Source organism: Thamnophis elegans, chromosome 3 (assembly GCF_009769535.1).
Source record: "Thamnophis elegans isolate rThaEle1 chromosome 3, rThaEle1.pri, whole genome shotgun sequence".
Lineage (NCBI taxonomy): Eukaryota > Metazoa > Chordata > Lepidosauria > Squamata > Colubridae > Thamnophis > Thamnophis elegans.
In genome coordinates, this window is record NC_045543.1 from 50,127,941 (window position 1) to 50,150,967 (window position 23,027).

The following is a 23,027-nucleotide window of genomic DNA, read 5'->3' on the forward strand; positions in this document are numbered from 1 at the left end:
CTGAATGGCCTGAGAGAAAGGAACTGACCCAGTCACTTTCTCACAATTTTTTGGTTACTAGTCTGGTGCCTTAATCACTAAATCGAAACTATTTTCCAGACAACATAAGTATTAAAGGATTGTAGATAAACCGTGTGTGTGTGTGTGTGTGTGTGTGTGTGTGTGTGTGCATGTGCAAACACACACAGAGAGAGAGAGAGAGAGAGAGAGAGAGAGAGAGAGAGAGGAATAAATTCTTTTAATGGCCTAATGGGGCAAGGAGTATCTTTTAAGCTGAATGTCCACTAAGTATCAAAAGAGATTTTTTTTCTAAAACATGTACATGTGACAGTTTAATAATCTGCTTCACTATTGTTTGGGTCATTATTGTCTGAAATTCAGAGCAAAGTTAGATTTATTATTTGTCTATGAAATCCAAAATTCTCTCTACTGGGAGTCAACTTTAGGTTTCCTTTTTGAACTGAATTTGAATAAAAACAGAGGAAGACTGCAATATTATATTATAGAATGGTTGGTGTTGGTGGTTGGTGTGTAGTGTAGATAATCCTGGATTCTTTCTGATTCTTTAATTCACTAGTAGTAGTTGAATTTAAAAGGTAAAATGATGCTTGAAAGTCCACTTGAAGCATCAGTCTGCAAACAAGCCTTTTTCCAGGATCACACTAGAACTGGAAAAAACAATTCCAGAAAAAGTCACAGCTACTTTAAAGAATTGCAAAATGTTGCTGCATATAGGTGACTAATATAAACTTCATGATAAAAATATGAAATACCCATTGCAGTGACACAACATCCTTTTTGTAGTTTACCTTCCCTGATTTCTTACCCCTAGTATAGTTATCTTTTTATGCTATGAGCATGCTTGCTCTCTGAAGTTCTATTGCACCTTTCAATCCAAAGCTTTTCACAGTTCTAATAGGTGTGTTAATCTCATGAAATCTGCAATACCATTTTTTATAGCAACCATTTTTTAAATAGTTAAAAGCTTTTGGTATTTTTTATCAGAGAAACACTGAATGGAATGGAATGGAACAGATCCCTTGCTATTGTTAAGCAAATGAGTGGCCTAAAAACCTACCACTTCTCTGAAATTGTATTGCTGAATTGAGGTTGTTTGTGTCTAGGTTTCATAACATTCTGGAATGGAAGTGGCTGCTTTCATACAAAATAAACATTTGTTTATTTCTGTAAAAACTCTCTATAGACCAGACAGGAGAAGATAACCCATTTTGAATAATCTCTCTTCATCATTAAAAAAAAACTTTTTTTCTAAATAAAAAGAGGGAAATGTATTTATATTCTTTCCCATGAGGAAATACAATATAATTTCCCCCCTCAAGCCATCTGTAAATGACTAACTGTATCCTTCTGTTTAAAATAAACAGATGTTAAATTTTTTGCTGAACAACTGGAGAAATATCACAGACAACACAAAGAAGCGTTGGCAATAAAACAAAAGAGACCATTAGGTTTGTTCCTCATAGATGCTAAAAGGTTGAAAGACAAACTAATTCCATCACCAAAGCGCTGTTTGGAGGTAAATCCACATTGCCCTTTAATTTCCATTTTAATGCTTCCATACCAGATTAGAAATAAAATGGGGCCAATATGAAAGCAAGAAAGTTTCTGCATATTAAGGGGATTTTCCAGGAAAATTGTGTGTGAGAGAGATAATGTAACATCAAAGATTATATATATATATATATATATATATATATATATATATATATGTATATGTATATGTATATGTATATGTATATGTATATGTATATGTATATGTATATGTATATGTATATGTATATGTATATGTATATGTATATATGTATATATGTATATATGTATATATGTATATATGTATATATAATTGATTGATTGATTGCATTTATAGCCCATATTTTTTTTGGAAACTAATAGAAATGTCCATTTAATCTCTACAATAATCTTGAGTTAAGGTTGGATTAAGACAGAGTAACTATCTCGAAATTGTGCACTGAACTCTATAGAAAAGCTTGGAAAGAAAATGCTATGGGGCAAAGTCAGTCCTATTATGCAATCTCATATGGTACCTTCCTCCCTCCAGAATAACTGAAATTTTACCAGATTTCATACATTGCTGCAATTTCATGACATTTTTGTATTCTTGAACCAAATCCTGAAAAAATGTTCTATATTCTCCTATGCGCTGCTTGGAGAGTCAAGTACGGGTTAACACAGTCTATCTGCCCTAGGACTAAGTGAATTTTTTTTTTACCACGCCTCCCTTTGCCCCATTGAGATCAGTTTAAAAACTCAGTCCGCCCATTAGGACTAATGTTGAGGAGCTCCTCGGTTCTAGATCAGATAGATTGGACTCTCCAAATTGTGCATAGAGAATTTTCTCAACCTTTTTTATTTTTGTATAGAACTGTCTTAGATAGATATAGGTAAACAAAACTCAAGGAAAAAACTGCTATCATTTTTGAATTGCTGAGAGGGCTGCTGCTGGTGAGCTGCTGGTCGCATGCAGCGTGAGAACAAGGGAGTTGCTTGTCCAGCAGCTGGACAGGGGGCGGCGGGAGGCTTCCTGTCCATTTTTTCCCCAGCTGCTGTTGTCAATAGCGCCGCCCAGAGCGCTTGGAAGCTCCAACAGGCGTCCCTCCTCTCCGACATTAATCTGCGGGCGTTCCGCAGCCGGCTGGCTCGTGCCTTGTGCCTGTCTACTGCTTCATTAACACCTATGCCTCAGGCATCTACACCATCAAGGCTTCTGCAGATCATCATGACAGATGGAGGTTCGGAGGCGCAGGATGTGCAGGCAGGGTCCTCCTCCCAATGCAGTAGGCTAGATCCTCCACCCAAAGGGGGGAAGGGAGGAAAGGGCACCATCAGGAAGGCCTCCCCGGGACCCTCAGGGAATAAGGATAAACTAGGGAGGGAACCCGGAAGCATAAGCCTGTGGAGCACAAACTCCAGCAGGCCCAAAGGCAGAGCAAATCCCCATAGCAGATGGATTCATTGCCATGTCCACCCTCTGGCCAGATGGAGAAGAGAAAACCTGGTTCACCTCAGGGAACAGGTCTTCCTCATTAATTGGGGAGGAATCGCGGGAGTCTTCCCCTGATGCCTCCTGGGGCTACCCTGAATCACACAGTTCATCTCTCAGAGAGGAGCTGGAACCCTTTCAGGGCATCCTCCCAGCGGAGGAGGGAACTGGCTCGGGTGGGAACAGGGGCCGGATTACTCCGTCAAGGGCTTGACCCAGGGAAGACAAAGGCCCAGGCCTGTCCGCAGAGATGAAGGAAGTAATTGCTCAGGCCATCTCCCAGGGCATAGCTGAGGGGATCAGGCAGAAAGATGCCCACATGGCGGGTACATCTAAATCAAGACCACCTCCAGTTCAGGTCAGGGACCATGCCCCAGCCACTCCTGGCACCTCGGTTGCCACAGAGGAATCGGTCTGGGGGGAGGAGGAGGCCGAGGAATTTGAATTATCTGAGGATGAGGATCTTCCTCCCGATAAGCCCGCCTTCACTGGGTTGTTCAAGCTATCCCTGTTTAAGGCCATCCTACACAAGGCCAAAGCATCCACCAAGCTAGGTTCAACTCCTAAGAGTACGACCATACCATCCTCCTCCTCTAAGGACCCCAAAGAAGGTCTGTTCAAGGAGAATGCTCCTACTCAGGAGCTGATACCAGTTCCAGAATTATTTATGGACGTTGTCCAAAGACAATGGGCACAGCCCGGTACCTTGACCAACCCTAGCAGTGGGGATAAATCCTTGTATTGTGTAGAGATTAAGGTGGAGTATATTTTGAAGTTACCTGAGGTGGATGCCCCGGTGGTCTCTTTGACTTCCAATTCGAACCTGCCGGTGGACCTACTGAAAAGTCTCAAGGCGGAAGACAAAAGATCCGAGAAGGCATGCCATAAGATGCATCAGGTGGCCATTCACCTCTGCCTCGTTTTTCACCAGGGCACCCCTCCTCTGGCTGAGACAACTGAGATCCAAACCTCCCTCTGAGGGATCTCGGTGGCATCACGATCTCAGTAAAATTATTACCGCTGTGGAGTATTTGGCTGACGCCGCTCTGAATGCAGTAAAGTTCGCATCTCGGGCATTGGCATCCAATGTAACCTTGCGCCCCCTGCTGTGGCTCTGCCACTGGCAGGCAGACATGAAGGCGAAGTGGAAACTTGCTTCTCCTTTCAAAGGGGGGCAGCTTTTTGGAGATGCTCTGGACAAATTTGTGATTGAGATGAAGGACAAACATAAGGTCCTTCCGGCCACTCTGAAGAAAAATGAGGAAAAACTCTGGTTCATTTAGAAAGCAGTCCTTTCGAACGCAGGAGTCCGCTCAGGCGTCCACCTCCTCTTCCTACCATAGATCCTACTCTCAGGCAGGTAATAGGGATCAAGATAGGAACTCCTTCGGAGCACGGGGTAGGCAACAACAGCATTCCTTTGGAAGCCATTTTGTGCTGGTTCCAACTCCCACCAATTCTGACACGGCAAGTGACCATCACCGCGTCCCTCCCAAAGGGGGTTGGTTGCAACTTTATGCCGACAAGAGGGAGGAAATCACCATAGACTCATGGGTTCTCAACACAATCAGGAGGAGTCTAGTCTTAGAATTACTGTGTTTTCCCCAACAGACATTCATTCATTGTCCAACTCCCAAGAATCCCCTAAAGAGATTCCTCATGCAGGTGGAGATTCACCACCTTCTCCAAATAAGGGCCATAGAACCCGTGCCAAAGGATCAGGAAAAGCAGGGATTTTATTCCATTATTTTCCTGGTCCCAAAAAGCTCAGGCGGGTGGAGGACCATCTTGGATCTGAAGCGCCTGAATCAGCATCTGGCCCACAAGCGATTCAAGATGCAATCCCTCCACTCCATCCTGGATTGCATAAGACAAGGAGACCTGCTCACCTCCAAAGACTTAAAAGAAGCTTACCTGCACGTTCCCATTCATGCAGCGCACAGGAGGTTCCTGCGGTTCCACTACGACGGAAGGCATTACCAGTATAGGGCTCTCTCCTTCGGCCTCTCATCTGCACCCAGGACCTTCACAAAGCTGCTTGCAGCTGTGGCAGCCTACCTCCGGTCCCGTCCGATTCATCTGGAATGTTACCTAGATGACCTCATCATTCAATCCTCAAGCCACAACCAGGCCCAATGAGACATTCGGGTGACCATACGAACCTTACAACAACATGGCTTCTAGGTGAACCGGAAGAAGAGCCATCTCGAGCCGACCACATGGATCCAGCACCTCGGCACCATCATAGACTCAGTTTCTTGCCAGGTGTTCCTTTCCCCAGACCGGCTGCGCAACTGCCGGAGCAGAGTACATCAGTGCTGGCAGTGCAGGTCAGTGCCGATCATCAAACTTTCACAGCTTCTCGACATCATGATCTCCTGCCTAAAGGTAGTTCCCTGGGTGCATCTTCATGCCAGGGAATTACAGTGGTTCCTCCTGCCAATGCAGAGGTCCAAAGACAGCAACGCTCTGAGACGTGTCTGTCCGCCACAGAAGGTGATTTGCTCCCTCACTTGGTGGCGAACAGTAGCAGTAGAAAAGTGGTGCCAGTTCAAGGAGCCCGAAAGAATTATGGTGACCACAGATGCCAGCCTCTATGGATGGGGGGCACATTGTCAGGATCAGCTGACTCAGGGCAGATGGACTCAGAGGGAGACAGCTCACAGCATAAACTGGCTGGAGCTGAGAGCTGCCCAGCTTGCCCTATGATGGTTTTCATCACAGATTGTGGGCCGCCATGTACTGTTACTAACAGACAACATAGCAACAAAGGCCCACATAAACCGGCAAGGCGGCACCCACTCCAGGAGACTCATGACAGAGGCGGAGTCTCTGGGCAGGTGGGCGGAACGCCACCTAGCATCCATCAGAGCGGACCACATATCCGGGCAAGCAACGTGAAGGCAGACTGGCTGAGCTGGCAGACAATCGCCAATTCCAAGTGGCATCTGCACCCAGACCTCTTCCAACAGATAGTTCGGAGATTCGGCCAACCGCAAATAGACCTATTCGCTACTCATGCCAACACAGACCTGCCAAGATTCTTTTCCTGTTACCACTCGCCCCAGGTGGAGGGGACGGATGCGCTGAGGTGCAAGTGGTCCTCAGGACTGCTCTACACATATCCCCCTCTCCCACTTATTTCGCAAGTAGTAGCCAAACTGCTAGCGGAGGAAGCGGAGATCCTCCTTGTGGCACCACATTGGCCCAGGAGGTCCTGGTACGTGGACCTTGTCAGCCTCTCCATTCAGAGACCATGGAGGATTCCTCAGGAGCAAATCTCCCTTAGCCAGGGGGCCGTCTGCCATCCAGATCCCCAGTGGCTCCAATTTGCCATCTGGCACTTGAGGAGGAACTCCTGAGGAAACAAAATCTTTTAGACAAGGTCATCAAGACTATTCAAGCATTCAGAAGACCTTCTACTACAAGAATATATGAAGTGACGTATGTCGCCTTTTCAGCCTGGTGCAAGGGACGTGGTATAGGAGACATTTCTGCTTCAATTCCACAACTACTAGACTTCCTTCAGGAAGGATTGGACAGAAGCCTGGCACCCATCACTTTCCATCGCCAGGTTGCTGCCCTGTCCACCATCCTCACTAGGGGTTCCTCCCGTCCTCTGAGTCAACACCCCCAGGTCAAGAGTTTCCTGAAGGGTGCGGTGAATATCTCTCCTCAGGACGTTCACCGTTATCCTTCTTGGAATTTGCCGTTTGTTCTACGAGCCTTGATGACCGTGCCCTTCGAGCCAATTTGGACGGCGAGTCTTCATCATCTGACTCTAGTGGTGATTACATCTGCTCAAAGGGTTTCAGAGCTAGTGTCTCTTTCCGTCAGGGAAGAGCTATGTATGATACATTCTGATATAGTCATCTTGAGACTTGACCCCACATTCATCCCTAAGGTCAACACTCACTTTCACAGAACCCAGGAAGTGATTCTTCCCAACTTTTGTCCTAGACCTACGCATCCCAAGGAACGTACTTGGCATAAGTTGGATGTGAGACATGCTGTCCGCATTTATGTTAAGAGGACTAAGGACTTTAGATGCTCCAAATCATTCTTTGTATCATTTAATCCTGGGTCACTGGGCTGCAAGGCATCATCTTCCACCATTGGGCGTTGGTTGCGAGCCTGCATCAAGATGGCCTATGAACACGTGATGGCACACTCAACGAGGAGTGCTGTCACTTCAGCAGCGTGGCCGACCCAAGCGTTCATCATTGACATTTGTAGAGCGGCTACGTGGGCTTCTCCCACAGCATTCATCAGAAATTATAAAATTGACACCTTTTCCTCATCCGAAGCTTCCTTTGGAAGAAGGGTTTTGGAAAAAGTTACCAAGGCTCCGGATAATTTGGACACTTCCTACTCTGGGACACAATAGCTTGGGAATGTCCCATGCTTGGACTCTCCAAGCAGCGCACAGGAGAAAGACTGTTGGCTTGCCTGAATGGTCATTCTTTGGACGCTGCGGGAGAGTCCAAACCCACCTGGGGTCTTCTGAGGTGTTCAAGACTCTTAATTTTCAATTGACTATGGGACGGGCGTCCCGCAACAGTACTTCTTCGTTTTTAAACTGATCTCAATGAGGCAAAGGGAGGCTTGGTCAAAGAAAAATTCACTCAGTCCAAGGGCAAATAGACTGTGTTAACCCATGCTTGGACTCTCCCAGAGAATGACCATTCAGGTAAGCCAACAGTCTTTCTCATGTGAGATCTTACAAAATTTTGAAATCAAAACACAATTTTAGTCAATTGTAATAATTTTAAAACAGCATTTGGGAAATCAGGGATGCCCCTTGGGGTGTGGTAGGTATTGACTTCTATTTCCAATAATTAGAAGACGTTTTCCAGAATTCTGTTGTCAATTTAATCCATTATGAGCTGAAATTTTATTTATTTTGTTTATTTATCTTACTTTTATTATTTTTACAAACACCTTAAGGTAGTGAATCTATCCAATACATCTTCTTTCTCCTATTTTACCCATAACAATGTTTTGAGATGGGTTGAGCGTTAAGAGAGTGACTGGCCCAAAATCACCTATTTCCGTTTAATCGTGACATGACATGTACTTGTTATAAACTACCTAGTCTTGACTAAAGAATACTTTCATGTTAAGTAAATTCCTAATTAAATGTAACTTTTCCTTTTATAATTTTACTAATGCTTTTAATACTTTCTTTTGCATTTAGGTTATTAATGACATGCTTCCTGTAATTGCAAAGAAAAAAGTGAATACCATTCTCGTTGAGGCAAATGATGCTAAATTTAAACTTGAGTTTCTGCCAAGTACAACTACTGAATATGTGGTTACTTTGACATTCCTTGATGAAATACAAGATAGGGTAAGTTCACTATACTGTTTTAATTAAGTAGCATGAGTTAACAAGTTTCATTTTGTTGCCATTGCCAGATGTGTTTTGCTTGCTTTTAGATACTTGGACCTCTTTTAGCTACAGTTCATTAAATCCATATATGCTATTCAGTTTCTCATAAGAAATCAAATAGATCCTTTTGATCCAGATAATAATTGTATTCTCCTACATTTGCTTTCCTGGGAAATAGCTACAATGTAATGTGCATATCTAAATCTACTCTTGCTGTATATTCTAGCTGAAATAAATAGGGCATGAAACCTATGTATCACAACTGGTTGTGTGGCCTGTCAAAGAGTAATTTTCCTTCACATCTGCAGTGCCTAGTTAGTGCTCACCAGATGTTTCCAACATCTTTCACAATCCCTTGCCACTGGCTATGTTGGCACTAAGTGAAGTAGAAAATGTTTGGAGGGAGGACAGCAGGATGCTGGAGGAGATGCACTAGTGGAGAAATACAGCAAAATCAGTGGAATTTGTACCCAGTCTAGCTAAGAGAGATAGCACTTGTTTTGCAATCACAATTGGTAACTCAATCGTTAGGTGATGTGGTTGTTAAGTAAAACTGTGACTATATTTATGACCCCAAGAAATCCAATTCTCTTCCACTCTTTTGTCTCATCCTGGGAGCCAGTGAGGGAAGGAATCTCTGTTCCCCCCCATGACCCAGAGGCAGTGGCATGTGTAACACAACAAATGTTCTTCATATTATATAGTATGTATTAAATTCTGGGCGAAGAATGGAGGTGAGGCCAGAGTAACTTCTAACAGCTCTTTATTCAATACTGCCTGTGAGGCAACTTAAAAATATCCTGGCTGACCTAGCTCCTTTTATAGGAACTAATCAGCCAACAGCCAATCAGGAGAGAATATTTTCCTACTCCAGCAGATAACCAGGGTAAAACCTTCAATTATACGTATCTACAATACATAACAGTATGTATATGAAATTATGGGGAGTGATCTCCCAGTTTGTGGTAAGTGTACTGATGAGTCTCAGTTGTACAAGTAGTCCTTGATTTATCACTACAATGGAGCCTTCCCATTATGGTCACAAGTGGTGATAGCCATTAGGGGAGATGACCTCACTTAATGATCCCCACTCTCCCTGATGCAGTCATTAAACGGATGTGCAGGTTATTAAACAGAGCAGAGAGTGGCTCAAGTTGTGGAAGCCCCCGGGAGGCCTAGTGCACTCTGGCAAGAATGAATGCATTTGAGCTTGATCTTTATGTAGGTAGTAGGTAACGTTGATCTCTTTGTGCAATTTTAAAATCAGGTTCTGCCCTGTATTTAAAATGGCATTTGACAGCAATTAAGATTTGCTGAGCGTTTTAAGATAACCTATCAGAGTATTTGCGAACAAAATGGAAAAATAATTTGTTTTTATCTTCCCTCAGATTGAAATCCTTGATGATGAATCAAAAGTGGTTTCTCAGATGTATCAGCTTATTGAACAGTATGTCATACCCACGCCTCCTGAAGATTTTGCTTTGTTCTCCAGTTTGAAGCCCTCAATTGTTGCTGTTCGTAATGCAATTGATAAATCTGTGGGTGAAAGAGATGCCAGCATTATTAAATTCTGCCAGCTTCTAGATGAAGATGTTCATGATCTGAATGAAGAAGTTAAAGAAGTTAGACTTCTAGCACAGGTATTAAACTAATTATTTTTGCATTTCTACATTACTGAATTATAGTTTGTCACAGTCATCCAGATGTTTAAACTGAATTTGGCATTTTTATCCACCTATCAAGTACTTCTCATGGACATCAGATAAGCAGATGTTCATATTTTATAGTGTTAAAGGTATTGCTGCAGGATGAAAGCTATTCCAAGTAAAGCTGCCTTTTACATTTGACTGGTGGTGATTTTGTCAGTAATGATGTTCAATGTTCAAGTAGTCCTCCAGTTGCTTTGAGGTTGCAGCCAAGGAAGGAATACTACTATTGGTACTTGAGAGACCGCCTGCTGCCAATTACCTCCAACAGACCGATTAGATCCCACAGATTAGGCCTCCTCCGAATTCCATCCACTGGCCAATGCCGATTGGCTACCACCCAGAGGAGGGCCTTCTCTGTGGCTGCTCCGGCCCTCTGGAACGAGCTCCCCGTGGAGATTCGGACCCTCACCACCCTCCAGGCTTTCCACAAAGCCTTAAAAACCTGGCTGTTCCGACAGGCCTGGGGCTGATGAGTTCCTGTCCCCGCTCGAATGATGTGGCTGTTGATTGTTTTTAAAATTGTGGTGTTATGTTGTTTGTTGTCTTTCTTTTTTTCTGTTTGTACCCGCTCTCCCCCCCCCCCCCCCCGATTTGGTTGTGAGCCGCCCTGAGTCCCTCTGGGAAAAGGGCGGCATAGAAATACAATAAAATCGAAATCGAAATACTCTCTTGCCACAGTTGTTCTATTTCTATTTGCAGGTCTTTTCACAATATAATTCTTGTTATTATTTACTAATTATTTACCCTTATTAGTTCCAGTAGTTGGGTGAGCTAAACCCAAGATGAATTAGAAAGCCATACTATGTGGTAGAACTATGCTTCCCCAGCAATAATTCTCAGAGTTAGCATCTGATATTTTAAAAAATGTCTTGGATAAAAAAGCAATGAAAAGTCTTTGACTAAGAAGCAGGAAAAACAATGCAACCTAATGGCTCCAGTGTAAGGAACCTCATAAATCAGGTATTCCACATGGGTTTGGGTTTTTAAATGAAGAAATATGGCAAGCTTTGATTTCACTCAGAAAAATCTATTTTAATGGCACGCACACATTAAAAGTGATAGGAAAACCTTTACAGCCCCACTTTTAATAGATAGAACTGGATAGAATTTCAAGGCTGAACAGTGCTCTAACTGCTTCTTGGAAAATCAAGACCATGAGCAAAAGACTTCTCAGTTCTGCCTTCCCCATGTAAGCAGGTGATAGAATTGTCAAGAACCATCCAATTATTATGTATTCCTGCTCAACTGAGCTGCTCTTTTACCAGATATTGAAACAAATACTTGCCTAGTCTTTTTTCAGTTGATAACAGGGAAAAATTGATCAGTGCTATTTGGTGCTTTTTGTAGCAAGAATTAAATCAAGCAGAGAAAATTAATTGCATTTACACTGTACTGTACACTGAATAGAATCTGTCTCCTCATTGAATTTAATTTTATGGTTGGTGTATAACTTTTATATTAACCTTAATGATAGCTGATTATAAAATGTTTGATTTTTTTTAATAGGATCCTCAGATTTTGGATGCAGATGCTGATCAAGAGAAAGTGAAAGTAGTTCTAAGCGAGTTGCAGACCATTCTTGATGAAATACAAAAGCGAGCATTCCAGTATAAATCCTATCAGAAAAATTTCAAGGTAATTTGTCCACGATTCCATTTTGCTTTGTAGATGGATGTTTAAATTATGATTTGCAAAATGAAACAAGTACTATGATGTATGAGATGGTGTGCTATATTAATGGTAGTCCTGGCCTGCAGTAGGAGGGCCAGGTTTAAATTTCCATTCTGTGATAGAATATTGAATGCCTTGAGCCTAACCAATTTCATAGGGGCATAACGATAAAATCAGAGTTAGGAAAGAGTGCTTGAATTCCTAATTTATTAGGAATTCCCTTATTTAGTTGATTTAATGAGACTATTATTCTAATTCTACATATTTCAGAATGGTTCTATTGAAACAATAGTAAATGATTTGTTGATTTTGATTGTATCATTCAGCCCTACTGGTTCTTATAATACAGTGCTGAACAGAATACAATACAATTATAATGTACTATCCAAGGTGCCTCTCTGTCTCTCCCTCCCCCCCTTCCCCCCCTTCTCTGTCTCATTATAATATTTCTTTATTAGGGATTCAGGAGTGTTTTCATTTCTTTTTGCATTCTATTCAGCACTTACATTTCTGGGTCATGTGAAAGCATTGAAGTAACCAAACAAATAATTATTTACACACAATAAATGTGTAATAAATAAGGCTATAGGAGAAAAACACAGGAATAGCTTTGATAACTGGATGCAGTTCCTAAATGTGTAGTGGCTAAATATTTGTTTATAATTCACAGAAGTGTATGGAACCACCACAGTCCCATGTTAACCAATCTGTTTTAAATTGCATCTAAACTAATTCAATCATGTGCACACAGTATTTTTTAATCATCCATGTCATGAAATAATGAAATCAATCATATATCTTTTTTTAGAATACAGTACATTGTTTTACAATACATAGTATTGTAAGTGTTCATAGCCTGAACTGTGAAATGGATGGCAAATAAATTGAATAAATTAAATAAATAGTTTTACAATACATTGTTGTATTGTGGCCATGACAAATTTCCTGATTTTCAATCTTTTCCCTGTCTAACTATTATTGCACCAAAAGCAATTACCGTATGTCCCTGCTACTGTTGACAATGTTGCAAGAAAATCTGTTTGCAAATGCCAGCTTATTTGTTAAATGACTGCTTTGTTTTTAATGCAGAAGTTAGTGTTCTTATAGGTTGGTAGTTAGAGTTTGTATGAGCTGTCTACAAGTAACCTTGCCTACAGAAAAGGAAAAGCAATGAAAAAATAAATACAAGTTAAAGAAGGCAGATAAATGCCAAAATTTATGTTGATATATGCTTTAAACACCAATGTTACCACTGTTTTGAGTTACAAATAGAAAGATTACTACAACAGTGACTGCAGTTTTCAGTCATGGAAGCAGTGGTGGGATTCAAATAATTTAACAACCGGTTCTCTGCCCTAATGACCAGCTGGGTAGGCATGGCTCGGTGATCATGTGACCGTGTGCGCATGGCCAATTCAATGTCACTCATGCCGATGGGTGCTTCGTCTTAGCTGTTACAATATAATAAGGGTTAACCGGAGAGGCAGTTTCTGTAAGCAGGGCAATAAAGATTAGGCTAGAAACAACACCAGAATGTTTCCTTCCTGCCTTCCTTACAGGATTAGCCGTGTAAAATGGAAAAAAACAAAATAAGATTTTTTCCAACAACCGCTTCTCCGAACTGCTTAGAAAGTTAACAATCGGCTCTCCTGAATAGGTGCGAACTGGCTGAATCCCACCACTGCATGGAAGTAAAATGAAATGTTACCTCTTCTGTGATCTTGGCATGCAAAACAAGTGAAGAAGGAGGTTGTTTCAATTTCCACTTGAAAACCATTTCAAGTTTTACCTTGTCAAAATGTAGGCAGTGCTGAATGTTTCTATACAGTATTTCAAGTAGAGCTGTTTCCTAAGCACTAAACAAATTATGCTTCAGGTTTTTTTGCACATTCTTTTTCTGAGGCATAATACAATATATTATATGCAATGGATCTAACAAAACCTTACTATAGTCGCACATTCTTCTCTCTTTCCTTTGCTTTCTGACTAGGACTTAGTTACCATTTAATTTTATCTCCTGAGAATGTTGCCTTATTTTAAAAAAAACACACAAGCCAGAGATCATAGTTTAGTTTGTTAAATAATGCTTTTTATAGCAAATAATCATAGAAATATTAGCTTTATATATGAGTATTTGAAATGGATTGATCTTTTCTCTTCCAATTTATCAGTATTTAGTATTGTAGATTTTTTAAAAATATGTACCATATTTTGCAACATATGGGCTTCAAATGAATGTAATTCAATTATTTCACTTGTTTCTCGAAAGGTGGATGTAACAAAATTTGATACCTTGGAGGAAGTTTCTGCAGAATTGAAGTTGAAACAACTGTTGTGGGACTCTCTTTCTGAATGGACAGTACTTGAAGACGAATGGATGGAGGTAAATTAAGTATATTGGAATTTAATGTTATCCATCTAAATGTAATGATTTAACAATCTGTAACATTTTAAAAGGAGACAAATATGTTGTGGGCCAAATTAAAGTAAACTATCTTTTTTAAATTTGGGTTGCCTGGCTTTTAAGTTAATTTGGTCTGAAAGAGAACAACTAAAAAAAAAAGATAAAATATTCAAATGCCAAGCCATAAAGGCCTTTATAAGATAAAAACAGCACTTTAAATTGTATTTCGAAACCAAATAGCAACTAATGCACAGCCTGCAAAATCTAAATTATATATAGCTAATAGTAGCCAGAAAGTACATTTTTAATGGTTTTTTAAGGGCAGCCCCAAGTAGCCTTTTTTGGTTTCCTAACTTTTTAGGCTTCCTAACTTTTTAAAGGAACTCCGAATAAATTACAATTGTATTGAAACATGAAAACAAAAGAATGAAAAACGAAGTATCACAAATATCTAGGACCAAAGTACAAAATAATAAAATAACAACAGAAAACAAAGCAGAATACCAAAGGCCAACCACTGTACAGTTCATTTTAAAAAAAACCCTCTTATTCTGAATGGGTTCCTCTCACATTCATACTCCAGGAAGGGCCAGGTTTCCATGAAGAAATATCGTTCTATGGGATAAGCTTCTTTCAAAAAAGAAATACATACTAATTTAATGATTTTAATTTTCAGGTTTATTTTTAAATAAATATTCTACTGACTTCAATGAAGTTATTTTTTTTCTTATACCTATATTAGATTTGGTTTTTGTAGATTATTTTAAAGTAAATTTCTTATAACACATATACTAAGAAAGTTTCTAACTCATACTTTTTTACTTACATGTTTTTGTAGTCCAAATTTGAAAGCTTGGATCCAGAATTATTGAATGGTCAAGTTTCCAAATATGCTAAATTTGTGAATCAGCTGGAAAAAGGCTTGCCACCTAATAATGTTGTCCCACAACTCAAGGAGAAGGTGGAGAAAATGAAAGAAAAGGTACAAATGGCCATTTGTAAATGTAATATAAAGAAACACTTTCAAAGGAAAAAAAGTGAGACAGGCAATGAATTAGGAAAGTTTCTAAAAGGAAATAAAATTATACAGGAATATTCATGTCATATTCATGTTTACAGTGTTACATTCAGAGTTAAAGAGACAAGACATGGATGAGTAAGGAGCTTTCAGAGTAAATAGTGAAGCAAGATCAAATGTGAATAAATCAAGAAATGAGTAGAAAAAATAATAAATATTACATACATTTTGAGTTAAACTGCTGGCCATAGTTTTACTTTTAGGTCAGATTCATAGCTTAATAGCTAGTTAACAGAGTTCTATTGCAGCATGGTGAAGTTGCTAGAAGGATGTGATCTAGAGCATATTCTGATATCTAACTGTAAAATTATTGATCTCCATTAATCACATAACTTAAAGATCTGCAAAGGGATTAGTCATTTTAGTCTTTTTCAGCAATACAAACCAAAATATCTACCATGACAGTATACTTGCAGCCATTCAGAAAACTTCCTGCATGCAGTGCAGTGGTATTTTGGACATGTAACTACCCTGTTGACGGATTGCCTATGCAGTTTTAACAAATACTCTTCCCTTACCACTATCCTACATAAAGTACCCTATTAGAAGAGATTTTATTTTTATAGCACCTGCATCATGGACAAATACATGGTTGATCATGCAGGAGATGGAATGAAAAGTATAAGTAAAGAGCATTATTATTTTCTATTTGAGGAGTGAGATAAAGAGATTTTTTGTTAGCTCATGGCCCATGGAGGGTCAGATACACTAAAGGTGCGTCTCTGGACCAGCATAAAGGACATTTTATATTGACCAAATTGGAAGAATAAGGATAAATAGTGTTTCACATGATTAGCAAACTATGTTAGCACAGAAATTCAAAAAACATAGCCTGTAATAATACAGACATCAATGTTGGTATAGAAGAAAAAGATAGAGCAATCCAAATAAAATCTTATTATATTTAAATATGTATTTAAAATATTGGAAAGTTATGGGCTAGTGATCTCTTAAGATTGGATGGAACACATCATAATTTATTATTATGTTGTAAGCCTGTTGGTTAATCCGATTATTCGCTGAAACAGGAAAATGGTATGAATTGAGCTGTATTGATATACTTTTCATTCTTTCAGCTTCCAGTTATCACAGATCTTAGAAATCCTTTTTTGAAACCCAGACACTGGGTAATTCTGGAACAAATAGTTGGTACACCATTAATAGATGTGGAAAATCCATTAACCTTGGAGCGACTTACTCAGATCAGTGCTTTTGAATATACTCAGGAAATTCAGGATGTTTCTGGACAAGCTTCAGGAGAAGCTTCTCTGGAGATTATTCTCAAAAAGGTACATTTTAATACAATTTTAAAAACACTAATCTTGGACTGAAATACATTGTATTGATTGGTTATACTGAAGCTTCAATAATATATTTATTGAACTCACTTGGAGTTTAACAATCTCTAATACAACATAGGAAAGAACACAGCATTCTTCCAAGTAAATGTTGAATAGTTCACTGCTTGAATTACAAAGTTACATCAGTAGAAAAACTTCATGAATAAGGGAATCAGAAAAGGAATAGACATAATAGTTGCCATGATACCAATGTGGGTAGCTGAAGTTTTATGATACAGGGTTGCAAACTGGGTTTTGCTAAATAATAATTTATCAAGCATTTTTGTTTGTTTGTTTTGCTTCTTACAGGCAAAATTGAAAGTGATTTTAAGCTCTTCTTCCATCTTTCCTTCCCACCTCCTCCTATGTATGTGGTTGACTTATTCATTTAACGACCATTTGAAGTTACAGAGGCACTGAAAAAAATGACTTATAACCTGCCCTTACAATTTTTTGCAGTATCCTGTGGCCACATGATTAAAATGTGGGCGCTTGGCAACTGGCATGTATTTATCATGATTGCTATGTCCTGGGGTCACATATCTCTATTTGCAACCCTCCCAGCCAACAAACTAAGTAAATGGGAGGAGCCATATTCACTTAATAACTATGTGATTCAATTAACAATTGAGGTGACTCACTGAACAACCAGGTTGCAAAACAGGTTGTAAAATCAAGTGTAACTCACTGAACAACCACTTTGTGGCGCAACTGATGTTGTGGTCTCAAATGTGATCATAAGTCAAGAGTTACCTGTGTATTTGTTTGTTCAGCAGCTTAACTTTATCAACGTATGATTATCCATTTTACCAACAAACAAACCTGTTAGTGGTAGAGAAGCCTATAGTTGCCCTTCTCCAGTGCACTGCTCGGAGAGTCCAAATGCTGGGTTAACACAGCCAATCTGCCCTTGGACTGAGTGATGTTTTTAGTTGACCACGCCTCCCTTTGCCTCTGCATGCTCAGTTCGAAAACTCAGTCCGCCCGTTAGGACTGTTTTGGGAGAGTTCCAGTCTAAGGTCAGATAGGCTGGAAAAGTTTCCCACTTTGGACCACGTTTAGACTCTCAGATAGAGAAAATTACAGCTACTATAAGAACTGTCAAAATTGCCTCCATTGAGGCTTCTGTTGTGTAAACAAATCATAAATGGAGGCATTCATATTGTTAGCTGTACATGCTGTTTGTTTACTGATAAGCTTATGTGGTATGAATGCATCTAGTTCAGTGATGGCGAACCTATGACACGCGTGTCAGTGCTGACACGCGTAGCCATTTGGGGTGACACGCACAGGATTCGGCTCCTGCACGGCCGCCAAGGATGAAAGAATCTGTGCTGGAGGAACGGGGGGGCGGGACGTGTGATCTCCCCCGCCCACACTCATTTACTGTATCGCCGCCGCCCCTTTCTGAGCGCAGGTGCTGCTGGTAAGGCGTGCGTGCCGTGCGCACACACGTCATCAGCGCGGCGAGGGAGGACCCGCAGGAGAGGAGCGCGGGAACAGTGCGCGCCTCTCTCCAGTCAGGCCGGCACAGAGAGTCTACTCCTGGAACTGTCGGTTACGACCGCACCACAGCAGGGAACAGCGGAGTGCCAACGGGAACTGTGAGCGCCATTAGCAGCAACTATTGGGGTGCCATGGACTTGTAATTGCCCACAATAACTGAGATAAGTGAGGGGGAGGTTGTGTTAGCTTGTTAGGCTAGTTAACCCCTAATTGGCTATCTATAATTCTATCTGCTGTCACTTGCCCACTGATGGAGCACCCAAAAAATAAAAAACAAAGGTTAAGTAAAGGGAGTGGTAGTGGCAGTGGCCGACCCTTTCAAGAGACATGGAGCGAGATGTATGGCATTATAGAAAAAAATGGCAGATCATTTTGCGTTCTATGTACTGAAACGGTAGTAAGCAGAACGTGGAATATAAATAGACATTTTGAAACTAATCATTCCCAGCTCTTGGAAAAAAGTGAGGATGAAAGAAGTTACTAAGCAGGTATGTTAAATAATTTGTTTTTGGTTTATTAAATACAATTATATATTGCAATTATACATTTTTGTAGTTTAAACTATAAATTGCGCAAAATTATGTTTTTGTCGAAGTGACACACAACGCGAGTTATGATCGATTTTTTGCCGATTTTTGACACACCACGCCAAAAAGGTTGCCCATCACTGATCTAGTTGGTCAAAATTATACTCAGAATTGCATTATATTTTTCTTCCAGGTGGAAGATGCCTGGAAAACAACAGAATTCGTTGTAATTCCTCATCGTGATTCCAAAGATGTTTTCATCCTTGGTGGCACAGATGACATTCAGGTTAGAAATTATTTTTGTCTAAATGAGCTTTTAAAGCAAAATGTCTCTATTTATTCTGTCCAGATTGAGAAATCTGGCAAAAACCCATAAGATATTAAATCCAAACAGCAGGCTACTATGTTTTCCCACTGGATAGTCCCCTTGTCCCTGTGCCCTGCCATTCCTACCTTTCGGTTCTAGGAAAAAAATCTACTGCAGTCCACATACGTGCATAGAGATCAACCAACTTTAAAATAAAAATTCCTTTTTGTTGGCCTATTGGTCACTTATATAGTTACCATTTGTATTTTATTGGTCAAGCATACCAAGCCTCAGTGAGAAAACATAATTCTTTTGGTATTTACAATTTGTCCTGTCCTGCTTCCTCACGAGTAGACTCGTCAATCTCCATTGTGTGTTCTCTGTTTGGCCCTGTGCACTGGTGGAGGAGGCAATTTCTCCTCATACCTGCTAACTGACTGCAGCTGCACCCCTTCTCTGCCCCACACTTCTGGCTGGTCATCCAAGCTTCCTGGCTGCAGTTGTGTCTCTTCTTTCTCATTTTCAGCCAGGCATTCCTCCAGCCACTCCCCCAACAGTCCTTATGAGTTTCCTGGCCTCTCCTCCTCCTCTTGCCCATCTTCCCAGGCACGGAATTCCCTGTTTCCTCCTGACCCTCCTCCACACCCCATCCGAAGTCCCCAGAACCAGCTCTTCCTTTTTGGCCAAGGCAGCATCCAGGAAAGCCATTATACAATGCAATGCTAACTGTTTGAAACTTATCTACCGTACAGGGTGAACAAGGATGTAGACAAATCCATTTTCAAAGCTATTTTTGTTCAGTTAGTGTTCAACCAATAATAGATACAGGTAGTCCTCATATTATGTCCTCCACTGAGCCCAGAATAACAATCGTAAGTTGGAGTGGGGGAGGACCACACAGGCCTAGACCCACACTGCAGGTAAATATTGATAAATATAACCCATACAAAGTTATTTGGGAGTCTTCTATAATTCTTAAAAGTGGGAGGGAGGTCTTGAGACAAGACATACTGAACTATCATGTATCTCTGGAAGTTCACTTAACAGAAATGAGTATGTTGTTTTACTTTTTCTTTAAGGTCATTCTAGATGATAGTACTATTAATATAGCAACGATTGCCTCTTCACGGTATGTAGGCCCTCTCAAGCCACGAGTTGATGAATGGCAGAAGCAGCTCTCTTTATTCAATCAGACATTGGTGCGTACCGCATTGTTAAATAATTTCTTCTACATTTTGAAGTTTGTCTTAAAAGAAAGACATCATGTTGACAATGTTATTTAATACGCACTTAGTTCATTTTGGGCACAGTTCACTTGGCAGTATTTTAGCTAATCTCAAAAAAGCTAAATCAATCAGACAAATTAGTAATTTGAATGGGAGGTCTCCAGAAAGTGAAAGGCTGTAACCTCATTTATAACTAGAAGAAGGCAACTGCAAAATATTTCTGGTTGTGGCCAAAAAAAACCTGGTAATGTCACCAGGAATCAAGCTTAACTTGAGGGAAATTTTACTTTATTGTATAAGAATATCCTTTAGAATGTTAATATTTAAGAGCTCACATAGAACATAATTAAAATATTCAACTCGATTCAAAGAGATCTAGGTTCAGGTCCTCTCTTAGCTATGATATGACATTGGAGCAGTCACTATCTCTCAACCCACACTTGTTATGGGGAAAACGCTGAATGTACTGTCTTGAGTTCTTGAAGAATCTAACAAATAAATTAATTTATCAGTCAAGTAGTATTGATTCTTCTTTATTAAAGGTTTGAAGAGATGTAAACAAAAGTATTGGCTCTAATTTCAGGGAATATTAAATAATTTCACTATAAAAGGATTTTGAAAGGGGTTTCCTCCGTTATTTCTGCTGAAATAGATTGGGGGCAATTTTGCTTGAGAACCAATATCCACACTCATAGATTTGTAGAGGGAACGCACCCCAGTTATACCTGTAAAGTGTGCCCTGTGTAATTTTTATTACACACAAATAGAAAGGAGCATTTCCAAATGTTGTGAATATTGTTTTTCTGATACCTTTATCAGAGGTGGTATTCAAGAGGTTCTGACCAGTTCTGGAGAAACAGTATTATCTTTGCCCCACCCCCATGTATTCTCGGGCCTCCTGAGTCTCAGCTGATCGGGAGGGAATGGGGATTTTGCAGTAACCTTCCCTTGGAGTGAGGAGGGAATGGAAATTTTACAGTATCCTTTCCCTGCCAGGCCCACCAAGCCGCACCACAGAACCGGTAGTTAAAAAAAATTGAATCCCACCATTAATCTTTATGCCTACATTTTTTTTTCTAGGAGGAATGGCTGACATGTCAGAGGAATTGGCTCTATTTGGAAAGCATTTTCAGTGCTCCTGATATCCAAAGGCAGTTGCCCGCAGAAGCCAAAATGTTCTTGCAAGTAGATAAGTCTTGGAAGGAAGTTATGAGGAAAGTGAATCGACTGCCTAATGCTCTCCGTGCTGCTACTCAGCCTGGTAATAATACAATATGTCTAAATTACGTGCTGCTTGCATTAAACCATGTGTCCCTTCCGTTCAAAGGCAGCCACACATCTTGTTTCCTACATCAACTTAGAAATTTGTCAAATAATGTATGCACAATTCTTTTTTAAAAAACAATCTTTATTTGTTTTTGAACAAGGACAAACAAACATAACAATAAAAAACCCCATTTTCCATTACGAATTGTAGAACGTGTGTCAGTTGGTTACAGTATTTCCATGCATCTCTTCCATAGTCATCACCTGCTTTTCATATCAAATCACATATTTTAAATTCACATATATTCATGTATATCATGGATTATTATATCTCAACCTTAATTTGACTATAATTGTTTTTACATCCTTTTATACCCTGTTTCCCTGAAATTAAGACCTCCCCAGATAATAAGCCCAATCAGACTTTTGAATGCATGTGCTAAACTAAGCCCTCCCCCAAAATAAGCCCTCCCTGAAAATATTGCAACACAGCAGCAGCCATGAGGTAACCACAATTGCCACCTCCTGCACCTCAAAAATAACAGACCTCCCCCCAAATAAGGCCAAGCGCTTATTTTGTGGGTCAAAAGAAAATAAGACCCTATTTTTTTTTTGCGGGGGAAACACAGTATATAATATTCAAAATCTAGAATAGGATTATATAACATTCTATTAAATCATCCTCAAATCATCCAATCGCAATACATCTTTAAAACATATTCTAGATAAAGCTTTTAAACCTCTCATATTCTCCATGTGTTGTTTATATAAAATTTCATATTATCAAACTACTATATCTATATGTATTGTTATCATTATTAATCATTATTTAACTATAGCTATCGTTGCTTCATTTTATACATACTACTAGTAAACTAAATTTAGCTTAATTTTTATTATACATTATCATTGCATCAACCTGTATCCCTCCAGCAATAGTACAGTCTTATATCTCTTGCCATTTGTAGCATTAATTTTCTAGTTACTTTCCTAATATATCTTGTATAAATCTCCCTTGACAACATGCAGTTCTTTTCGTATCTCACAAAAACTTGAAACCCAACACCTGCTCTTTCCATCAGCTTATCTTTGGTTATCGGTAGTGCTTCTATGAAGATTTCTCTCCTTATCTCCGTCAATTTTTTTCTCTTTTCTCCTTATGTGCTTAGAGTTCCAATCCATCCATATCCCCTTTCCATATTCCGCTCTTGCCATTACCAAACACACTCACTTTGTTATCAGTATCCACAGTTTTCTTATCTCTGCTCATTTTTTTTCTTCCATCTTTTGAACTCTGTCCTTCACTTCCTTCATTTGGTAAACATCCTCAGTTTCTCCATCAGATTTTTCTGTTTTGTATTCCATATTCTCCAATCTCCTTTCAATTCTCTCTGTCACAACTAATAGATTTTGGATTTCAAACAATCATTTGCAATGTTACAGTTTCTTTTTTCCTGCTGGGCCATCCTTTTAATTTTGCAGATATTGCCACTATAGGGTTCAAGGCTATATTAATAAACTTCAAACAGGTTCATTTATTATCTTTCAAGTCAAAATGTTGTCTTCCCTCCATTAGCTA

The 23,027-nt window shown here is 39.8% G+C and overlaps 1 protein-coding gene across 1 annotated transcript in view; it reads left to right on the forward strand.

Annotated features, from left to right (window-relative positions):
* DNAH6 (dynein axonemal heavy chain 6) overlaps nt 1–23,027 on the forward strand; it is a 194,617-nt gene that overhangs the window by 16,323 nt on the left and 155,267 nt on the right. The window contains exons 12-21 of the mRNA XM_032214516.1: nt 1,386–1,537; nt 8,220–8,372; nt 9,803–10,054; nt 11,630–11,758; nt 14,064–14,177; nt 15,037–15,180; nt 16,353–16,565; nt 18,843–18,935; nt 20,036–20,155; nt 21,263–21,443. Coding sequence (XP_032070407.1) covers nt 1,386–1,537; nt 8,220–8,372; nt 9,803–10,054; nt 11,630–11,758; nt 14,064–14,177; nt 15,037–15,180; nt 16,353–16,565; nt 18,843–18,935; nt 20,036–20,155; nt 21,263–21,443 — 1,551 coding nt within the window. The remainder of the gene's footprint in view (nt 1–1,385; nt 1,538–8,219; nt 8,373–9,802; nt 10,055–11,629; nt 11,759–14,063; nt 14,178–15,036; nt 15,181–16,352; nt 16,566–18,842; nt 18,936–20,035; nt 20,156–21,262; nt 21,444–23,027) is intronic.